The following is a 22,832-nucleotide window of genomic DNA, read 5'->3' as shown; positions in this document are numbered from 1 at the left end:
TTAATATGCCCCTTTACTCAACAATTTTCAGGTAAATATGAGGAACAAAATATTTTAAGACTAACATGATTTGGGAATTTCTGAGAATTCTAATTTATTCCTAAATCCTTTCTTTTTCCTTCTCTCTCTCTCTCTCTCTCTCTCTCTCTCTCTCTCTCTCTCTCTCTCTCTCTCATTTTTCAAGACAGGGTATCTCAGTGTAACAGCCCTGGCTGTCCTGGAACTCACTTTGTAGACCTTGTCTCTACCTCCCAAGCGCTGGGATCAAAGGTACGCACCACTGTGCCTGGTTTATTCCTAAATCCTGAGGGTAAATGTTTGCTGTTACTCCAATTCTGCATTCTTGAAGGGCAATAAGGGTGGGAACCCTGCTGAGAGTGTATGTGCAGAGAATTCAGGGGTGGCTGGGTGGCCAGAGGCTCACCATCCCCAGTCTGGCCTCCAGGAAGCCAAGAACAGAACATGCAGGCTTTTCCAAAGACATGCTTACACTATAAACTAGACACAATTATAACTTTAATATAACAAATATTATTAAAAGCAGCAATTCAAAACCAAAATCTTTTCAAAGGTGCACAGGGTTATACTGTCAGTTGGCAGTAATGCAGCCATTATCTTGTGGGAGTGAGATGCTGCTGTGAGGAGTCAGGTGACCTGGTCGGCCTTGTGCTAGCTTTCCCAATGGGACAAGCACCCCATTCCCCCTTCCTGCTCCTCAGGCCCAGCAGGGAAGGGGCAGATGTACAATGGCCAATCTCGCTCTCTGGCTTTTCCAGCAGCTTGGAAAGCAGATGTTGGAGGTTGGCATGCTCACTGAAGCCAACAGGAAGCCACAAATCTGAGCCCAGTTCCCACACTCCTGCTGGCTTGGGAACTGGCTTCACTTGGGGACCTCAGTGGCAGCAGCTGTGAGACTGAGAACTGGGGCCAGTGCCCATCTGCTCATCCTTGCCTGAGACAAGACAGGGAAGCAGAGTGAGAGGGGTGGCTGTGTCCACAGTGGGAGGTGATGTCCCTTTGCAAGGCACTACAGTTGCAAGACTTAAGGCAAGGGCCACCTAACCTTACTTCTGGGACCCCCTGGATGCTCAGAGGCAGGTGTGGCAGGGTCAGACCTGGTCATGGAAATATCAGCCCCTCTGATATAGGTCTGATGTCCCCATACTGTTCATTTCCACCTTCCAGCTGGCAGCCTGCAGAACCCTGCCCAGCTGGAGGCCACAGTAGCGGTTAGTGAGGCTGGTCCCAATCTGGTGCCCCTGCCTCCCAGCCCAAAGGCACTTTTTCCACTTTCCAACCAAGTGAGTCAGTTTCTAATATTTCTGCAGGCAAAATAAGGGCTCCTTGCCCACCTCCTAATTTTGGCTTCCCTCCAGATGGGGATGTTTGTCCCTTCTAAGAATTCTGCTTATACCTCCAATGACAAAGGCTTCCTTTGGAAGGGAACAAATGATTCAGGCCCTTGAAAAATCCCAGCCTGTTCCCAAAGTGATTGTCAGTTCCAGGGCGAGGCAGGTGTTATGTAGGAGAGGGGAGTCTTTTGTGCTTCTCTGTGGGGTCAAGGCTGGTTTACAGGTCAGAAGGGGCAGGAGTTTGGTTTTCACATTTAATTGCAGCATGTATCCCTGGAAGAGGCTAAGGACAGGAGTATCTGGAGCCACGGTGTCTGGAGGGAATGGGGATGTGTGACTGTGGGTGTCTATGCACACAGTGGTGTGGTGTTGGACTGTGTGATGAGTCTGGGATTTAATCCAGCCTGGCTTGGCTCCCATCATTTCCTCTGAGATCTAAGAACACCTCTATGCAGCAAGGCCAGGCTCCACTCCATGCTAACAGTGAAGGAGTATCACTGGACCCTAAGAGCTGACTCTTGTAGTCTCCCCTCTGAGCCCCAATAAGGACCCTGATGCTGGTCCCTTCAGCCGAGAGCCAGCTCATCACTCCCCAGGCTCTGGGTCCCAGGCACTCTACACTTTCTCAGATACCCTCCCTACCTTCCTGGCAGTAGGGGTATTGGTGAGAAAGTGGAAGACCTCAGGACTTCCCTTCTCTCAGTGTGGTCCCAGTGAGAACCCAGTGAAGGCTATCCAGTGAGGGGCAGATGCACACGTGCACATGGAAGATGTCTGACCACACAAGACACCCAAAAGGGGTGAGGTAAAAGATGGTGAATTGGGGACAGTGAAAAATAGATTCAGGCCTCAGGATTATGAAGGGTCACAGCCAGGGTACCTTGGAACCAGAAGAACCAATAAACAGTTTGAGGGGTATGGAGTGTACAGACAATGAGAAAGAGTCAGCGGGCTCTTAGAGACACAGACAATTGGGTCAGTAGCACACAGGCCTTGGCTGGCGGGCAGTAGGCAAGGGCTACAGCCAGGCCCTTATGGCTCTGTCCCGCTGCCCTCCACCACCCCAGCCTGGAGAAAACAGGGAGCCAATGGCTTCTTCTGTCCCTCCTTTGGTTTCTAGGGATCTAGGCAGCCCCTGAGGGGTAATCAGTAAGGGGTAGTCCCTTCCCATTCCAACAGGTACTGAACCTTGCCCTCCGGTGTGACCCTCCTAGCCAACACTTGATACTTCTCCCCACAGGCCAACCTCCCAGCTGCGCCGAAGTAGTTGGTGATAGATGACTTGAGGTGGGACAAGGAGGAGTCATCCTCACTGATGCTTTCCAATGTGTGGCTGTCGATGCCTTCATCCGGCTGCTCGGGGCCCAGAGCTCCCTCTGCACTACTGTCTGAGGGGCAGTGTCTATCCAGCTCAGCTGCCCGACGCTTTGCCCGCAGGGGCATGTATGTCTTGACTGCCAACTTCCTCTTGCGGCTGCCTACTGTCCATCTGTATCAGGAGGGGAAGAGGGATGAGTTGAAACAATCATTGGGTTCCTCAACCTGAGAGTCTACTCTTAGGTACTGTGCTGGACCCTGGGTGGGGATTATCTTGCTGGAACTTTACAGTGGTCCTGTAATAGGGAAACTGAGGCTCCAGAGAAGAAATCAGCTGGGGAGGATAAAGGCCAGGATTCAAACCTGGTTATGTTCAACTTTGAAACGTGTTCTTTGTCTGGAAGGGTGGGCCACTCTTGTATGTTTTGAAGTTCCATAGTCCCTTGTTTAGGCTGTCTGGGACAGGAGCTGAAGGACCTTGTACCACACAGGAAGGGTGTTAGCAAAACAGACACGAAACAAGCTGCACATGAATGGATGCTGAGACGTATCTGCCATGTGAGAAACTAGCGTCTGCACTACTGAGAAACCAAAGAAACAGGGAAACTCAGGGTGTATAGCTCAGTGACAGAGTGTTTCTCTAGTGTGCACGAAGCTCAGGTTTGACCCTTAGAACCTAAACTAAAGTTACAGAGGCATCAGCAGAGAAAGACACCAAGCCAGAGACATGTGAAAGTAGGGAAGGGTTTCCACAAAGTCCCCGCACACCCTGAAAGATGGAGGAGCCCAGCAGTAAAACAGGCTATACCCTTAGCCAGACCCCAGGGTCTTCTGCTTCCCCTTATAGTCTGCCCTTCTACTATGCTTAAAATAAATAAATTTTCCTCTTAGAGACCTTGAAATACAAATCAGACATCCAGGAGCTGAGAACAGGAGCCCTGTGATCTGAGGCCCAGACATACAGTCATGACACACAGAGGCCAAGATGCCCAGAATGAAAAGGACTCTGTTCAAACAGCCCCAGAATTGGATTGCTTGACTAGAGGGATCACATAGCCATTGCAGGCAAAGAATGTCCCAAGCTACCTTCCACCCTGGTGACTTGGAAAAGAGGGTCCAGAGCAGACTCAATCACAGAAGACCAGCACCCCTTCCCGACCTCTCAGAATAAGTCTTTATCTAGCAGTGGGAAGTGGATGGGCTGGGGACTGCTGTCCCTGGCAAAGCTCCACAGTAGGCCTTTAGGAAGCTCACCTGGAGTCATAGGAGAGGCTGGTGGAGGCCGAGCCGGAGGTGCTGGCAGCATCGGTACAGTCCACGTCTGAGAAGAGGATCTGGCCTGAGCCGGCACTGGAAGGGAGAGAAGACAAGCCTGTTGGTGGCCTGGCTCAGCAACGCCTACCTACCTGGCCCCAGGGTCCCTTGGAGCCTCCCCACCTTCTGTGTCTGACAGGAGGCCTCTGTCCAGCGGGGCTACCTTCTTCTTGCTGCCAGGTTCCCCCAGACCTGCCTGGCTTATTCCCACCCATTCAGTCTTCAAAGGTGGTAGTCACAAACAAACAAACAAACAAAAAACAACAAAAAACCTCCCTGACCAACTGCCACTGGTGATGGACACACTGGTGACATGGTCTAGCCTCCTCCCCTGGTGATGGACACACTGGTGACATGGTCTATGAGCCATCTGGCACTTGTGCAAAGTTTCACAGATCCAAAGTACTTGAGGAAACTGAGGTTGGGGTTAAGGAATTTAGCTAACACTGCATAGTCAGAACTGGTAAACATAGACCAGAGTGCTCATCTGTCTCTAAATCCCTGCTTCCTGCTCCACAACCAAAGAACAGTGCAACAAACATGGTCTTCAGTGATTTTGGAAGTTGAGTGGTAAAAGATGAGATTCTTGCCCTTGAATTATCCAATATGGGTGCTCTAAGTGGGCTTCCAACACAGCCCGGGAGGGCCAGTGAGGGCTTCCTGGAGGAAGCAACATCCTGAATTTTTGGAAGGGCAGGGCACAGGATTTGCAGGCAGAGGCCTCAGTATAATCACAGGTGAAGCAGTAAGAGGGCAGCCAGCGCATCTCCAGTCTAAGCTGGGAGGCAGGAGACGGGTAGAAAGGAAGGATGGCAGGCAAGGCAGCCTGGACCACTGCTTTGGAAGGCAGAGGGCACTGTGCTGAAAGTTGTGTACAACAGATTTCCGGGCAGCCTGAATATTGGACCTTTGAACTGGAGTTTCAGAAGGCCTGTGAAGAGTGTCTACACCCTCAGGAAGTGTGCCTCCTTCATGCTGAGGAGTACAGCCCTGCTCTCTTCGGCTCTAGAGTAGCAGGTACCTTTTTAAACTCTGAATTTCGTCCAGGGTGAGGTCAAATATACTGGCCAGGTGGTGGTTGGTACTCCAGGCAGAGGTGAAGTCACTCTGTAGAAATACAGGAGACAAGGTCAGTCATGGGATGACAGATCAAGCGCTCCCCAAGCAGCCTTTTCCCCAGCTGAGGGGTATGTGGGGTGCCTGCTGTTCAGCCAGGGCTGCCGGCCCCTTGGGTAGAACCTGCCACTTCCTCTTGACTCTAATCTGTGACCAGAGAGCCAGGTCACCCTGGTTTGTAGTCCTGACTTCTCTGACCACCTGGATGACTTTCATCTGCCTCTCTGGGTCTCAGTTGCCTGCACTGCAAAATTCAGAGCGGCCTTCCCCAGAAGTCCCGGGAAGCACGGTTGGGACTCAGTGCTGTTGGCCAAGTGCCGGAGTGCTGAGGGCGGTGTTAACACTGTGCCCACAGGAGAGTTTCAGTGAGGATGATCAAAACAAGGCAATGTGCTGAGAAGGTCCCAGGCCAGGCTCAGCCGCTGCCTTGAAGAGCATTGTCTACAAAGCTGCTGCCCTGCCACATCCTGTTTTCCCAGACTGGGTCCAGGATATTACCTACCCCTGCCCCACCCCTGTGGTCTCAGGAGAATTGGGGCAGAGAACAGTGGTCTTAGGGTGCCCGGCCCTTCCTTGTTTCTCTGTTAGTTGGAAGTACAATACTGGTGCATCCCTCGGGTCTGGGGACAGGACATTATTTTCTGCACAGGACCCCCTAATGTATGCTGTCCCTGAACGTGGAACTGGAGAATAAGAAAACCAAAGACTAACACTGGGAATAGCATCTTCCAGCAAAAACTTTGCTCTCTTTCTTCTATAAACTCGCCTTTTCTGCTGCTGGGACTCATGAGGTAACAAGCTGTGGAGACAGAAAAGGGGGAGGACAGCCTGGTCAGAGCGGGAGGGCTGGCAGAGGCGCAGAGGGAAAGGACGCAGGAGTGCCTGGGCAGTGGCCAGTATGGGGTCAGAAGGGTGTGGGCAGGGCAGAGGGAGCCTGGGAGGAGGGCATCCTGGGGGGGGGGCAGTGACTCTGTGGAGAGGCTTTAGAAAGTGGCAAAAGGAAAGCTTCCTCTTGCCCCAGTCCCAAGAGAGGAGGCTGTGCCCAGTCAGGAGAACATGGGCATACCACACACTTCTGTGTCTCTTCTCTGCCGTCCTAATGCAGCAGGGCTGGGTCCCAGGATGAGGCTTCCCTGGAGCTAGGAAGTGAGGGGCCTACGAGCTTCTCACTAGCTCTCCCAGGGTGCCTATAGCTAGACCCTGCTGAGTCTAGGGACCCCACGCTCACAGCGGTGCCGCCACACTGCCAGGGCCCATTGCATAGCCTTCTCCCATCTGCAGGAGAACCCCAGCTGGCTGTAGCCACAGCCCTCCACTAGCACTGACCCAGGCTTGCTCTTTCCTCTCTTACGAAGCAGCTCAGAGGACCCTCTCTCACTTGGCAACAGTCCCCTGTCGGGGAGCAGCTTTCCTGGAGGGGTGGGTGGGACGCGGACGCGCAGGCGGAAGATGCACTTCTTCTTCTTAATCTCCTTGCCACACAGGAACCTGGGGTGGGCAGGAAAGAGGCCCAGGCTATCAGCTGACCCTCCAGAGAGTGGAGTTGGTAACCACCAAGGCCATTAGACTCTCTACTCCCAGAATGCATCCAGTCCCGGCTGGGAATGTGGCCAGTGCCTCCTCCTCCTGCATGTATTCCCGATGATGAAAAAATGAATGAAGTTGGGAAACAAGAGGTAGAGGGAAGGACAGGAACAAAGTGCTGGGTACACGGGATGTGGTGGTGCAGCGCTCGTAAATTCAGCACTTAGGGGCTGAGGCAAGGGGATCAAGAGTTTGAGCCTGGGCCAGAGTGGGACCCTGTCACAAAAACCAACCAACCAACCAACCAACCAATGGGTAGGAGGGAGAGTAAGAAGGGGAAGAGGAGCCAGGTAGGGAGCACAGCTGGAGCAGAGGACACATGATGGGAGGAGCCTTTAGACTGAGACCCCACCTACCAGGGTCAGCACTCACCGGCTTTTGTAACTGTTGAGAGCATTGAGGAGAAGCGGTCCTCGTTCTGTCACAGGGGTCCTGCTGAGCTGAGGGAAGCAGGTCAGCAGGACAGTCAGCTCTCCTCTCCGCAGGGGGCATCTGAGGAGGTACTAGCCTGGCCCCGCCCCCAGCCCCGCCCACCGCTGTCATCTCAGGCTCCAGCGTCCTCCGGGTGAGAACCTCTGACTTACAATCTTTACCTCTCTGAGCTCGTTTTCCCCACTTGTAATATAGAGGAAAACTCTGGCCCCATGCTTCAGGAGCTTTACAGGGCTGTGGCCCAGTGGAGACTGCTTGCCTATTCACGCACAAGGCCCTTGGTTCATCCCTAGCGCTGCTTTAAAAACATCCACACTCTTGACCAGGAATACCACCCTATGGGATCTATGATACAGATAGAGTATGGGACATGAAGGAAATTTCACACATAAAGACGTGCCCAACCAGGGAGGCCATCAGTGCAGCCATTTAAAAGGTTATGAAAACACCAATAATCTGGAACAGCATAACACTATCTGAAAAGAGATGATCTAAAATAGTATATATATACTGTTTTATGTAAACCATAAAAAAGTGGAGGGGCAGGATATACCCACGCTTTATTTCTAGTTATTTCTGAGTAGTGAAAATATGGATCTTCTAAAAGTATACTTCTGTTTTGATGATTTAAACTTTTCTATTAGAAACATGTATTTTTTTAAAAACACCTATTTATTTTTATTTTATGTGTACCGTGTATGTAGTGGCCATGAAGGCCAGAAGACGGCGTTGGACCCCTGGACCTGGAGTTATAGACAGTTGTGAGCTGCCATGCATGGGTGGGAATGGAATCTGGGTCCTTGCAAAGGCAGCGCACATGCTCTTAACTGCTGACTCATTTTTCTAGTCCCATGCATGACTTTTTATAAGCCAGAAAAGTTATTAAAAGAATACTCTAGGGGCTAGAGAGGTGGCTCAGTGGTTAGGAGCAACTGTTCTTGCAGAGGACCTAGGGTTGGATTTCCACCACTAACATGGGAGAAACTCCAGTTGCCGGGGACCCAACGCCTTCTTATGGCACACATGTGGTGCATAGACATGCACATGAGCAAACACTCATTCACATTAAATAAAATCTAAAAAATACTGACTTTATCCTTCAAGGCTTTCTGTGTGTCCTATAGCTTACCAAACACTATCTGCATACCATACATAAGAATTATCTATTTGGGTTTTTAAAAAATTATACTGTGTGTGTGTGTGTGTGTGTGTGTGTGTGTGTGTGTGTGTAGGTGTGTAGCATGTGCGTGCCATGGTATATGTGTGGAGGTCAGAAGACAACTCGAGGCACAGGTCAGTTCTCTCCTTCCATTACGTGGGTCCTGGAGATTGGATTCAGGTCCGCAGACTTGGCAGAGGGCACCCTTACCTACTGAGCCATCTCAATGACCCTTGTTTGTTTTTACAGCCCTGCTTCATCAAAGGAGTTTTGGGTAGTCAGTGGGAGACATCTCATTCTGCAGTAGTAAAGAGGACTCTGAGGGTGTCGATAGGGCATGTCTACATAGCCCCACGGAACCCCAAAGGTTGCTCTCCAGCTCTGACAGTGTCAAAGTCTGTTAGTTATGGGCACTGAGGCCCTTGAAAACACTGCACAACAAGATCAGCAGAAGACAAACATACTGCATTTTCCAGCCTCACCAGGAAATCTGGTGCAGGCCAAATACCTTAGCAGAGAGTCCCACTCTGGCCACACTTGGCACAATGTCTCGGCTCCCTGAAGCTGAGTTAGTGAGGCCCCAACAGACCACTGCCCAAACTGGAGGTCAAAGCCTCTTCCCCAGCACAGGCTCACAGGCTCAGACTGATGGACTGCAGCTCAAGGATGGAAGCTCAAATATCTATATGCTAGTTCTGCACTGCATGGTCCTGTACAGGGATCTCTGGGCCTTACACACCTTGCCAAGCTGCAGGAGCTCCCAGTGGTGATTGACAAAGGACAGAATCTCCTCAAAGTCAAAGTACTTCTTCTTGCTCTGTACTCCCAGGTTATAGAGGGCCAGGTGAACTATGTCCACCCTGGGTGAGAAGGCAAGGGCCAGGTGAGGGGCAGAGCAGAGGGCAGAGGACAGGGGGCAGGGCAGAGGGCAGGGGGCAGAGGGCAAGGGAGGAGTGGTAGGCACAGGTCCCACCCTCTCACCAGCGCAGGGGCAGCCTCTCGATATACTCTGGGCCTTGGTTACACACGGAGCAGAAGAACAGGTAGAACCTGTGGGTAGGCCAGAAGGGGCTGTGACGGGAGAGCACCTAACCCTCAGCCTAGGCCATTCCTCTCACTCCTCCCTGATTTCCCATGGTCAACAGCCACTCAACAACAGCTCTGAGCAGTGGAGGGGATAGGGACCAAGGAATGTATAAATAAATATCACTAAATATCACTGCCCTCATTGGGCTGTAGTGGTCACCACTGTCTCTTCACACACACACACACACACACACACACACACACACACACACACTCACTCACTGTTAGCCACCAGCCAAGATTTTAAAAAGCCTAATATCTGACCTGATTTGGCATATATAATGCCTTCTATCAGCTTAGCCCTTCTAATAGAAGCCATCTATCTCCCTCAGGGCTTCTGTGGCGACTTCTGGTAAGGCTAAGGTAGAGACTACCATCTCTCCTTCCTGAGACAGCTGTACAGACGAGAGCTTAGTGAAGGCAGCTGAAGGTCCCCCACAAATCAGTGGCAACTAGGCATGTAGCATGTTCCTCTATCATCTCCTGGCCCGGCATAGCCAGGGTCCCTTTTATCTTGAGCTGTCTTGGACAAGCATAGGCTATGACAGACCTCCTTTGCATGGAATCTGGCAGCTAATCAGAAAAGGCTGCTGTTGTCACCCCCTGCTCCCCACACCCAGTCAGCACCTACCGGTCTCCAAACACCATAGGCTCACTGAGGCACTGTGTGCAAGCCTCATGGAACCACTGCTTACACCGGTAACACTGCAGCATCCGCAGGTACCACCTGCAGACACAGAAGGGCCAGGTCAGCCACTTCCCCAACACATACTCACCTGCCGCTACAAAGAGGAATGCTGGCCGAAGCCACCGACAGCTGGAAGCCAGCGCTCTGTTACCTTGTTGGCTCTTGCAGGTAAGTAGAGGGAAAAGGCACCACTGGCCGCAGCCTCAACATACAGAGTTAACGCACAGATTCCTTGGTCAGCTTCAGATCTGACTCAGTTTCCAGAGGAGCCTTTTGGAAGTGCATTTATTTTTTAAAACAACTGCCCCATTGAACATTGAGAAGCCCAGACTTACTAATGCCATAGAGGTTTCTGTGTGCTGTTTACCTGCTGTCAATCATTAGGCCTCCCAGCACACTGGGAAGCTCATGGGTAATTAAGGTAACTAAACCCATTTGAGAGATGAAGCCGTTCAAATGGAGGAGTCAGATCCCAGCTGGGCTTTAAGGTAACCTCCAGACAATCAGAGCTGGCTCTCAGACTCAGGGCAGGGGAAGGAGACAGTGAGCTTCTACAGAGGGTAGAGACCCTGCCTCTATTGTAGATGGCCCAAAGGAGCAGGTTCAATTGTCCATGGAGGCTCAAGGGGGCAAGCAAGACCAGACAGCAGGCAAGATTGTCCTCCACGACTCTAGCAAAGACCCCTGCCCTGCCAGAGGTCTCCAGGAAGTCAGGGTACCTGCCTGTTTCCCTAACTGACCTCCACTCCCTTGTAACACTACCACTACCACCAGCAGCATATTAGCAATTCCCAGCTCGTGTGAGCTTTGACGTGGTTACCTCTGCTCACAATCGCACAAGGAAAATCTAGTAAATTGAGAATCAGAGGAGGCACAGCTGGCACAGTGCTGTGACAGGTTATGTGTGGGAGCCCGTTTTCAGGTTCCTTGTGGCTTCACCCAGCAGGTCCACACAGAGAGGATGATTAGGATCACCGGCCTGAGTGCAGGTGTCTGAGATGGTCTGCACTTGGCTGTGCTGGGGGGAGGTCTTTTGCTCCACCCCTTGGTGTCTCTATAAATACCCTGGGGCTTTTATACATTTATACAGGCCCTCTCGAGGCTGTCCTTTACTTTCTAGCTGTTCATCTTCACAATCTAAATCTTTCTATATATTACTTCCTGTTGCTCCCACTCAAGAAAACTCTGGGGGAACTGTGGGGTTGGTAAATGCCCTGCAGTTATGGACAACTCTGTCAGGCCTAGACTCTTAGCTACCTTTAAAAAAAAGCCATTTTTTTCGTTTAAGGTCCTTGTTCCTTTCTCAGGTGGCTCCAAGAAAAGCGCTTTGCCTTCTACTCTCCACCACCGTCTGGACAGGTTCTCACTCAGGTTACTGTCAGGGCCCACCCCTTAAGGCCCCTAGGTGACTCTCCTGGCTCCCCTCGTCCTGGCTTATCGCTGCCATCTGACCCGTCGGACGCGCCCCTCGAAGCCTAGTCCCTACCGACCACTCTGGGTCTCCCTCCCGAAGCCCCACCCCTACAGGGTGACACAACCAACGTTAGAATCTGCTCTCCCTAAAAGGACGTGGATCCGTCCCTCCAGACCCCGCCTCCACGGCCTGACACCTAGGCCCCGCCCCCGCGACTGTCACTCCAGGCCGGTCTCCCTAAGACCTGGCCACTGAGCTGACTCTCTGGGTCCGCCCCTCCAAGATCCACCTCCACGGCCGACACTCAGACCCCGCCCCCTAGCTGCACGACACTCTAGGTCTGGTCTCCACAGCCCGACGCCAAGGCCCCGCCCCGAGGCTGTCACTCCGGCTCCGCCCCTCCAGACGCTCAGGCCCCACCCCCGAGCTGTCACTCCGGCTCCGCCCCCTGAGGTCGGGCTGCCACTCAGGCCCCGCCACGAGGTCAGCCCACCCGCAGCCCGGGTCTCCCGCACGTGCTCCGCCCTGCGGCCTTACTCTCCAGGCCCGCCGCAGTAGCAGTAGCATTGCTGCTGGTTAGTGCGATGGGGCGAGTCCCACTCGAGCTCCTCCGGCTGGTAGGACAGCACCATCTTCACTGCCTGCAGCGTCCTGGCGATGGCGCCTTTCTTCAGCGCGCCGCCTTTCTAGGGGGAAATAGGGCCCAGGTCACCAACCACACGTGTGAGCACACAGCTACCAGGAGAAATGCTGCCAAGGTAGGGGAGACCCAGGCATTGTATGAGCTTCAGAAAAGCAAGGCGTTTTTTCTCACCAATCCTAAACCCATCCTCTGTCTCCCTCAAAGATATTAATAGTCGTGGTAAGTACAACACAGACTATAATTAACCACATTGTGTACATGGAGTTGTCTTTTAATAGCAAATCACCCTTTATTGGGTGCCCATTTTATGTTTGGGGAAATGGGTTTAGAGAGGTTTAAATCTGGTCTAGGACAGAGAGCTAGTAGGTGGCAGAGCATCCTGTGTTTCCAAAGCCCACGTAGTGTCCTTCTGCCTTGAGTACAGGATCAGTGATGGGGCTCTGGGCCTCAGTCTAGGGAGGCTCTTGTCTGCTCAGTTGGGAGACAGGAAGGCAGGGACTGGGGGAAGAAGGGCACTCACCCTCACAGCCAGTGCGAAGATGCAGCGTCGGCAGAACCAAGGAGTGAGGAGGGGCCGGGTGGCACTGCCGGCAATGGGGATGTGGCATTGTTGGTGGTAACCTAGAGCAGAGGAGGGGATGGTGAGTTGCTCACAAGGAAGCAGTGGCTCAAGGCTAGCTGGCCAAGGGCAACGGAGCTAGCTAGCAGAGCTATTGCAAGCTCTAGGGAGCACTGCCTGCCAGCTTCCAGGATACTGGCTGGTGGTACCCACCCAGGAGGCAAGCTGGTACCCAGCGAGGGACTAAAAGACAGTATTGGCCACTTCAAGAGAAACCAAGGACGGGCTTCAGCGCCTGCCTCTCTTCTCCACTCATTTCTTCTGCCTAGGAGGGCCCCAGACTGGATACCCCATTGCTCTTTTTCCCCAAGGCAGGAGGCTCTCTCAGTGACAGAAGGAGAAACTGGTAGGGCCTCGGCAAGAGAGTGGGGAAGGAACCCACAGCCTTCCCTGTTCACCCACTCACCCAGGCCACACTTCCCACAGATGAGGATCTCATTCATGGGCCCTGATGTCTTCCCCAGGCAGATGTCACACTTGGGCTCCTCTCCTGGAACACCAGCTGAAAAAGAAGTTCTGTCAACTCGGGTCCAGCTCACATGACCAAGAAGAAGTCACAGTCAAGACTGGGAGGGGATCTGTACTCAGAACTGGCAGGGGGCTCATAGGCCTACTAGGAAACGTAATTCTGTTGTTTAGCCAAATTGACACAGCATTGAACTGCCTTCTAAATATACATTACACTCGTTGACAACTACTGCTCAGCCTTAACCAGAGAGGTGTCTGTTTCCCGTGAACTGCAGAGAAACAACTGTACAAAATGCTGAGAATAAGTGACCATTGAGGGCTCAGCTCTAAGGGAGACATCTATACCATACCCTCCACAGCTCATGGAACATTTTGGAAGAGGAGCTAGAAAAAAACCAAAAGGTAAGAGCTGGCAGGCAGAAATAAGGGCTGTGAATTGCTATTAAAGCATGGCATGGCCATGCAATCGTGAACTCTTCTCTTTCTTTTCTTTCTTTCTTTTTCTTTTTTTCCTGAGACAGGGTTTCTTTGTGTAGCCCTAGCTATCCTGGAACTCACTATGTAGACCAGGTTGGCCTTGAACTCAGAGATCTACTTGCCTCCCAAGTGCTGGGATCAAAGGTGTGCACCACCACCATCTGGTGCAATCATGATTCTAACAGCTGCAGATGATTATATTGGGTCTGCACATGAATGGGCCCATCAACACCAGATACTTATGGAGGGGGGCACAGGAGCCCTACCCCTCAATCCGAACCATTTCCTATTGATACATTTGGGGGGACAGGGAGTTATTGCCTTCAGTTATTGTACCCACTGAGGACCCCCTGGGTTCCAGTGGGTAGTCCCAATATAATAGTCACAGAGATGACCCTGATTAAAGCAAATGGGTCGCACAACCAATTTGCATCTGGAAAGGGGCAGGTAGAGAGGAAGGAGGAGGTGATGGTGTAGGAGGGAGAGCAGGGAAGGTTGAGGATAGCTACAGGAGGGCACACTGCACATGTGCAAAACTGACAAGGTCTTTACTTAGTTATTAAAGCAATAATAATAAAAACCACAGTGCAGGAACTGAGCTTTGGCTGTACACTGGGCCTCCCAACAGGCCCCCAAAGTTGCCTCTCTGAATCTTCACAGCCTTTCAGAGGTGTCTGTTAACACATGCTCCAAAGATGGGGAAACTGAGGCTCAAGAAGTTAAGGTCTTTGCTTAGCTATCAAGCAGGAGAGTGGGATTCAAACCCACAGCAATCTCACAGTCATCCTTTGCTCTTTGATCACATCTGGTTCCCTCTCCCACCTACTCTAACTTGTTAAACATTTTTTTATGTTAAATGACATTTAAAACACTTATAATGGGATAATAATGTAATGCTCCCATCAATTGTGAACTCACAGAAAATCCTGTTTAAACTATATTCTCACCCACATCTCTACCTGTTATTTCAAATCAAGGCCCAGACACCCATCCTTTTTTCTGTAACTATTTCAGATCAGAGCTCTCTTTATACTGACTGCATAGCCTTTATTTTACCTAAAGTTACTTTTATTTCCAAATGTCTAACAAATTAAAACGTCATTACAATTTTGTGTTTTGAATCAAGACCTGAAGTCCGGATATAGTGAGCGAGTTAGTTTGTTTATTTTAGTTTATTTTGGAGCTGGGGTTTCTGGCCCAGGGCCTGTTTTTGCTGGGCACACTCTACCAGTTAAGTAAACCCTGACCCCTAATAGTTATAGAATGGATTTCCATTACTGGTTCCTTCTCAGTATTTTTTTCATGTTTGTCTTCTCTTGTTAAAAAATAAATATATTTTTATATCTGAAGTATTTGCGTGGTTCTGCTAAATGGATTTTTTTTCCTTTTGAGGGTGCAATGGTGCTAGGTAGAAAACCTAAGACTTCGCACGTTCTAGGCAAAACTAGAGCTACTTCCATCCCCCCCTGCCCACAAATACAACTTTTCAGTATATATACAAGTGTGCAGGTTCATGTGGGCCAGGTACACAGTGCTCAGGGCCACCATCTTGTCTTTTTTTTTTTTTTAGAGGCAGAATTTCTCTGTGTAGCTTTGCACCTTTCCTGGAACTCACTCTGTAGACCAGGCTGGCCTCAAACTCACAGAGATCCATCTGCCTCTGCCTCCCGAGTGCTGGGACTAAAGGCATGCGCCACCACTGCCAGGCTCCATCTTGTCTTTTTTAAGGCAGGATTTTGCTATGTAGCCCTGGATGTCCTGGAATTAGCTTTGTAGACAAGGCTGGCCTTGAACTCACAGAGATCTGCCTCCCTCTGCCTCTTGAGTGCTAACATTAAAGCGTGCACTACCACCACCACTGCTGTCTTGTTTTGTCTTTTTGAGATGAGGTGTCTCACTGAGATCTAGGGTTTGCTGACTAGGCTGACTGGCCAGTGAGCTCCAGGTATCTGCCTGTCTTTACCTCCCCAGAGTTGGGATTACATGTGTGAACCACCATGCCAGCATTCTTTGAAAGATATATTGGTTTTTATGAGTATAGGTTTTGCCTGCATGGATGCGCATGTGGACCTGGTGCCTGTGAAGGTCAGAAGAAGGTGTTGGATCACACAGAACTGCACTTACAGATGTCTGTGAGCCGTCAATGTGGGTCCTCTGAGCCATCACTACAGCCCCCATGCCCACTTTCTTACGTGGGTTCTGGGGATCAAATCTGGGTGCTTGTGCTAGCAAGCTGAGTACTTCCCTGACTGAGCCACCTTCCCACATTCTCCTTAAATATATTTGAACATGATTTATTTCATTTTTTTTTAGTGCAAGAGGTTTATTGGGGGAGGGGGGAGTGAAAGAGTGGAAGGCTGCATGGGAGTGGGGACATGAGAGAGGCAGGCAGACAGATGGACAGACAGACAGAGGCAAGAAACAAGAAAGATCAGAGAAGCAAGAGAGGAAAGAGGAGGCCAAGAGAGGAGCAAGAGACAAGAAGTTTGTAGTGGATAGCCATCCCAGCATTGGCCTGGAAGTTCCAACCCCCACTGAGGCTTTGGTAATGGTCACGCCCACAAGGCAGGGCGGAGGGGGAAGACCAAGGATCGGGAAGAGGTCTCAGACCCTGGACGCTGGAGGTAGACCGAGCAGAGTTCTCCAGAGAACACCGCCGGACTACGCGATACCTTTGCCAGACCCTGCAACCTACCCCTTCATTTGTAAGTTAGCCCACAAAATAAACTTCCCTTTTAACTACGTGGAGTGGCCTTAATAATTTCACCAATAGAAGTTAAATGATTTTTAAATTAATTTCTAGTTATGGGTACACATGTGTCTGTGGGTCTGCACAGGAGGTCAGAGGACATCAGATTCCCTGAGATGGACTTACAGGTGGTCGTGAGCCACCAGATGTGGGTGCTTGGAATCAAACTCAAGTCCGCTGCAAGAGCCGTACATACTCTTAAGTGCTAAGCCATCTCCCCAGACACTTCAATACATTTTGATGTGTTACTGCTGTTTTGTTACTCCAGAAGGCTGCAAGAAATTTTTGTTTTGTTTTTAACGGTTGAGACAAAGTCTTGCTATGTGGCTCAGGCTGGCCTTGAACTGGTGATTCTCCTCAGGATGAAAGTTTTGTAAAGGTAGAAATGGTATTATTATACCTCTGTGCCCTCAAGCTCCTATATGATATATGACAGGTAGTAGTTGTTCAAAATGTATTTGTTGACTAAATGGCCAGGCAAGGACCTTGCCTTGTTCTACATTCAAGGACGGTAGTGCCCACATTGAGTCTCAGCCTTCTGTTGCTTAATAAAGTGATACATCATAACTGTATCAGGCCCAGCCTTGAGCACTCATCTTAGGCAATGCTAAGAGGTCATTGGCCTGTTGGCTGGATATGAGACAAACTTCCTGACTACACACCTGTTGTGTCCTGTTCCTATGCCTGGTACACAGTGGGATGCTTCCCAAGCCTGATGAAGTTGAAATATCTTTCTTCTGCTGCTGGATTTTTATGCTTTTCCTAGAAGTATAACCAGCAGGGGAGGCCCATAGCTTTGGATTCACAGAAAACAGATTTAGGGTGCAAGGGACTAGAGGAAAGAACCAGTCTCCCCTGGCCACAGATTTTTGGAGAAAAAATTTTTTTTAAAAGACCTACAAACTGGCTTAGTCCTGTGGCCCATTTGGCCACCTTCTTGGAATCACCCTTCATAGTAGCAGATTCATAGAAACTGTCCATGTCTATGGGCTGAGCATACTCCATGTACCATCTCATCTAATCTTCCCAACTGTCCTGTGAAGCCTGGACTTCACTGACTCTTCCTTTCAGTTGAAGAAATGGGGCCTCAGAAAAGTGCCATCACTGCTCAAGGCTGTGTAGCCTGTAATAGATAAATCTGGAACATGGTCCAGAGACTGTCTGACCCTAAAACCTGCCACTTCTGTTCTGTTAAGGATAAATGATATTAATAGGTTTCTTCTCTCATGCCAGTTGTCAGAGTTGGTCTTTCCATGATAAAAATACATGGCATTATGACTAGTGATTACTCAAATCTGTCCTGTGTAGCCTGAATGATCCTGATTGGCTATATCTACAAAAGTGTCAGCTATCTGAAGTTGGGGGATGTCCAGCCCAGCTCCCTTCCATCCAGAGAGCAGACCCAGCTCATCCAGGCATGACCATTTCATGCTTTCCTGGATGTGCCTCACCCTCACCTCCTTGCCTCAGGGGTAGAGATTCTGCAACAATTTATTCACATGCAGATAAGGAACACAGTTCATGTCTATAGCTGACCTCTCCTCCTCTGGCCTCTTCCTCCTCCTGATCCTTAGAGACTGAGAGCAGCAGACAACTTTCAGGAAGGACACAAAGTGCAGGCCTGGGACCCAGTGCTGGCCTTCTTAGTTCTAACACATGCCTGAGCCTCTCCTCCATCTGCCCTGCCTCCTTCCTGAAGTATGAGCATTTGGGAAGGGGGCTGATGTCACACAAGCAGAAATCTGATCGTCATCTCTGGTGGGCCCATGATGAGTACCCAAGGCCTGGGCTTCATGGACTACCAGGAATAAATGTGACAGAGAAGAAAAAACAGAAGGCAGAAGAGTGGACCCGGGAGAGGCACACTCACCATGCTGTATGTCCTTCCACAGGACCCAGAATTTGGAATTGTCTTCGAACATCACAAGGCAGCTTTGCTTAGGACTGCTGACCTGAGAGGAGGGGAGGCAGATGAAGCAGCAGCAGGGAAGGCTGGGTCTCACCTTCCTCATTTCCTGTGCCTTGTGCTTCAGAAGACAGGCAGGCCAGGTGAGGGGGACACTGTATTCCCCACCTTGGAGTAGGGCCATCAGGAAGAGACAGCATGACAACTCCATGGGAATGTTTTCATGTTTTTAAGTGCAGAAGAACAGGCTAGAGCGTCACCCGGGTCCTGTCCATTCTGGTGATTTCCTTAAATCCTCTAGAGAACATGATGGACCATGCTGTCCCTGAGGATGGAGCCTGCAAAGCCAGGCTCTGGTTCCTTCCAGTTTCAAATTCTAGGCACGAGGGACAATAAGGGATAGCAGAAAGAGCCTGAGCCTGGGCCCAAGGACCAGAGAAGACTCACTCACCCTCTTGATCTTGCCAAGGTAGTACAGCCCATCTGTCCACCGGCAGAGCACATACTGTCCCTCTGTCAGCTTGGACATCAACTCTTTGAAGTTCTTTTTGGTCTTTGACAGGCTCCCCTTGTTAGGGAGGTGGCTGGTGGCACTATAAGCTTCCCGAGTCCCTGGTTCCAAAGCTTGAGTCTCCATCAGCTTCTGAGGACACCAGGAGAGAAAGAACAAGATTTTATCTTGTTCCCTGCCCCTGAAATCCTGTAAGGTTCTTAAATATATTTATGGACAGCACAGCTCTGGGAGGGTGATATTATTATCCCAATTCTAAGGATAGGTAAACTGAGGAGAGGCAAGGAAAGTGGCTGGTGACCCAGAGGCAGGCCATGACTCATAATGTCAAGCTGGCTCTATACCACACCATGTTCCTCTCCTCAGAGAGTGCATCTCCTCACCATACCTGGAGCAAAGGCTCCACCCATGGATCTGAACCCCACTACCTGTCCTGGGAGGCCTTGTTCTGTGTGCAAACACTCTGGGCTCAGCTCTGAGGAAGCAAACACTTCAAGTCTCCCCTGAATGTGTTCAGAGGAAAGCCCACCCACCTGTGAAAAACCTCGGGGTGGCTTGGGAACGGATGTGACTTAGCCATGTGCCATTTGTAACCCCCTTTCTGTTCTCAACTATTTGATGAGTTCATGGAAACCAGTTCAGGCTTTTGTCCACATGTACACTGGCTCTCGGTAGCTAAGCCATTCCCATACTAGCCTAACATATCTAGCTCTTCCCATCCCATCAAAATGCCGCCTTTGGCTTCTGTTTTCCCATAATGGTGTCACCATGGCCATCAGAAGACTTCTCCAGCCAGTGGGCTGCCACAGAGGCTCCTGGTACAGGGGCCTGAGCTCCCCTGCCGAGCATCCTGCATTCTCCCCCAGCATGCCCTGCTTCCAGTTCTGCCTTCATCTTTCCCATCAATTAATTCATTCACCTTTTCCATGACTGTTTCCTGAGCCTGTTGCTTCCTACTGCCTGGCACCTGGAACGAGGAGTCCCCAGGTCACCCCAGCTTCCCTGCTCCCCCACCTGAATCTCCCAGAGAATGCGTGGCTCCCCAAACCTCCACCAGTGTTCAGCGTTATTGCCTTCTCTCCTGTGTGGGCTCACCTGGCACCACACCCCTCCATACAAACACTCCTAGGATCAAACACAGCTTCCTGACGTTGCAGTGTGTGAGAACGGTAGGGCGGTCCTGCTCTGGTTTCCTCCCTCTGCCTAGGTGCCGGGCACCTGGTGTCCGGCCTGCTGGCAGGAAGACAGCTCTGGGTGTGTTTGCATGTGAGTGCCTCTTCAGAGACTGCAAGGACACAGTCTATGGCAATGTGCCAGTCCGTATGTGAAACTAAATACACGTGGGTATGTGAGGGCCCTGGGGCAATGGAACCAAGTAGGCTGTCTACCTCCTTGCCTTCTCCTTCCTGTCTTTTACTCCAGGGCAGAGGCACAAGCACCAGGTAGGGGCTGTTGTCAGCACTCTTGGCCTCTTCTCTGGCACTTGGCTCTTAGGGAGCTTGCTCCAGCCTGGACCAGGACCGGCCTCGGCAGGTTCACAAACTGACATTTCCTCCCCCGCTGAGCTTTTGGGGGTAGGCCGGGTCGCTGCGCCCCCGAGGCCGGGCTGGGCCCCCGGGTAGCGGCCCCCCCACTCCGACTCCATCCTCCTGGAGCGGGCCCCCGCGGGCTGTGATTGGCTGATTCAAACCCGTCGCCACAGAAATGCTTGTTTGCGGGTTCCCGTCGGCGTCCAGTTCAAATCCGCGGCACTGGGCGCGCGGGGCCGGGCGGGGGCAGGAAGCGCGGATGATTCATGCGCCGAGGCCTCTCCAGGGCGGCCGTTGGCTTTTTAAAAGGGTGTTCGGGGGGAGGACAGCTTGCAGCAGTGTCCCCTCGGCTTCAGGCACTCCTTTCCTCAGTTGCTCTAATTGCCAACTTTCCCCGCTCCCAACCCGTCGCAGCCTGACTTTGGACGTGAGCAAAATCCCAAATGCCCTCTTACCCTCCCCTCCACAGCTTCTAATGGGAAAGAAAAGACGCGCGGCCACAAACGGAGACCTGTCACCCACACCCTGCCTGGGCTGGGGATGTGGCTGGGATTCCCGCTGCCCTGAGGGTACCGCTCGGGCTCCATCTCGCTCCCCATCCCACAAGCGCGCGCAGCTCCGCAGGACTCCACCTCCTGCCCCGGGATCCTAAGACTCAACCTAGTGCCGAGAGGTTTCGAGAAGTGGGGTCGTGTGCAGGGATTGAAGCGTGAAACTCGGAGTCTCCCGGGGCGCCCGCAGCGCGGGACTTACCGCGAGGCAGCGCGTCCGCCGGTCCCACTTGGAGTCTGGCCACCAAGCACATCAGCGGCAGCGGTGCGCTCGGCCCGCGGCTGCCCGGCCGAGTGTCCGCCCGTGGGGCCGGGGTAGGGGTCTCGGCGGGGGCGGGGCGGGGCGGGGGCGCCGCGGGGAGGAGGGGACGCGGGGAGGGAGGGGCCGGTGCGCTCAGGAAGGGGCCCCCCGGGCGCGGGGCGCCATCTTTTTCGCGTTTTCCCGCGAATTATTGACGTCCCCGCTTATGTAATTAGTAGGGGCCGCACCGGCTTCGCCATTGGAGCCCGTGGCCGGCGGGGCCCCGCAGCGCCTCCCGGGGCCGCCCCCGCGCAGCGAGCCGAGCGGGCACACGCGGAAACGCAGCTGCACAGACCCACGGCCGGGCAGGCGTGCGCACACCACACGCACCCAGCTACACCCAGACCCTGGATGACCCGGGTGGGTCGCCCAGCACTTTGATCTTAGAGCACCGACATCCCACTCCACCAGGGCAAGCCTAAGAGAACCAGACACAGGAAACATATACAAGTCACAACACTCAAAACGACACTGTTCCCTCAGCATGTGTTCCCGCGGAACCCACGTGTAAGGCACACAAGTCAGCAATCATAGAGTCCCGACACAGTAACCACAAGACGCTAGCATGCCACCCACACACTGCAGAGATACAATGCAAAAGAGACAGTCACATACACCACGTGCACAAACAGCACTGAGGTAAAGGCTAATTTAGGACAGATCTGGTAGATAGGGCTCCAATCAGATAAAATCTCCCTCCGGGAGAAGACAGTCCCCATCCAGACTCACTCTTGGCGCCAGGGCTGGAGAGAGTGCTGGCTAAACACCCTTTACCCACATTCCTGCCTTCTGTCTGGAGTGCCTGCCTATTGCACCTGCTCTAGCGTGGCGCCTGCAGACACCCCTGCGGAGTGAGTCATTCCTGGAGCCTTCCCTGCTCATCGTCCAGCGGCCCACATTGGCCCTCTGTCCCCCGGCTTGAGATACAGGAGTCCTCTCCACCCTTCCTCATTCCCCTCACCCCTGGGTCTTCCTGCTTACCGGGCTTACCGCCCTCACTCTGGGTCTTTGACCCACAGCAGAACCTAGTTATCTTGAGCAAAAGTCTCCTTTTGCTGAGCCTGGAAAGGAAGTTGGTAGCAGCCCCATCAGACAGGATCTTCCAGTCTAGGAAGGCCAATTGAAAGGCACCCAGACATCTAGTCACCTTCAGCAGAGATAAGACCTGCCTGTCCAGATGCTCTCAAGAGCCTCTAGGCTGGCCTGTGGCACATTTAGGGAGAGCAGAGGAAGCATGTCTCTCCCGGGGACAGGCTGGCTCCACCTTAGCCCTTGGATGTGAGACTCTGAGTGTGTCACTTCAGTTATTGAGGAAGGTTGGGGGCACTGTATGCAACGCCCCTGTCACCCCATGGGCATGGTGTACAGAAGGTGAATAGTGTGCTTTGTCAAGATCTGTAATCACTGCTGTTCCTTTGCATAGGGCTTCGACTGTGGCTTAGGGCACACAGGTGATTAAGAGAAATAGGGCCTGCAGTCTGGTGAGGGAGTCAGTATTGGGGCAACATATTTATGTTAAAAAAGATCTGGGCGTGCAGTTGGAGAATTCTTAATTTGAAGCCTGCCCAGCCTCTGAGCAGAGGGATTGTGGGTGAGCTGTCCCAAGTTTTATATAC

At 51.8% G+C, this 22,832-nt stretch overlaps 1 protein-coding gene across 8 annotated transcripts; it reads right to left on the bottom strand.

The window, feature by feature from the left end:
- Positions 1–496: 496 nt before the first annotated feature.
- Positions 497–21,499, bottom strand: Phf19 (PHD finger protein 19). Of its 8 annotated transcripts, none has more exons than XM_036185950.1 (15): positions 21,118–21,491; positions 18,776–18,967; positions 18,289–18,370; positions 13,131–13,226; positions 12,626–12,726; positions 12,000–12,148; positions 9,992–10,087; positions 9,256–9,324; positions 9,014–9,134; positions 7,056–7,123; positions 6,426–6,587; positions 5,811–5,898; positions 5,005–5,090; positions 3,924–4,019; positions 497–2,841 (listed from the first exon to the last, which is right to left on the bottom strand). In XM_036185950.1, the coding sequence occupies exons 2-15, from the start codon at positions 18,959–18,961 to the stop codon at positions 2,499–2,501; spliced, it is 1,743 nt and encodes a 580-aa protein (XP_036041843.1). In that variant the 5' UTR covers positions 18,962–18,967; positions 21,118–21,491; the 3' UTR covers positions 497–2,498. The 8 variants fall into 8 exon arrangements, with proteins under 8 accessions (XP_036041843.1, XP_036041844.1, XP_036041849.1 ...); XM_036185951.1 differs by having other exon boundaries at positions 18,776–18,964; XM_036185953.1 differs by lacking the exon at positions 497–2,841 and having other exon boundaries at positions 3,958–4,019; positions 6,478–6,587; positions 21,118–21,498.
- Positions 21,500–22,832: the final 1,333 nt, after the last annotated feature.

This window comes from Onychomys torridus, chromosome 4, assembly GCF_903995425.1.
Source record: "Onychomys torridus chromosome 4, mOncTor1.1, whole genome shotgun sequence".
Taxonomy (NCBI): domain Eukaryota; kingdom Metazoa; phylum Chordata; class Mammalia; order Rodentia; family Cricetidae; genus Onychomys; species Onychomys torridus.
The sequence above is the reverse complement of the archived record's forward strand: the minus strand, read 5'-3'. Positions and strand labels throughout refer to the sequence as shown.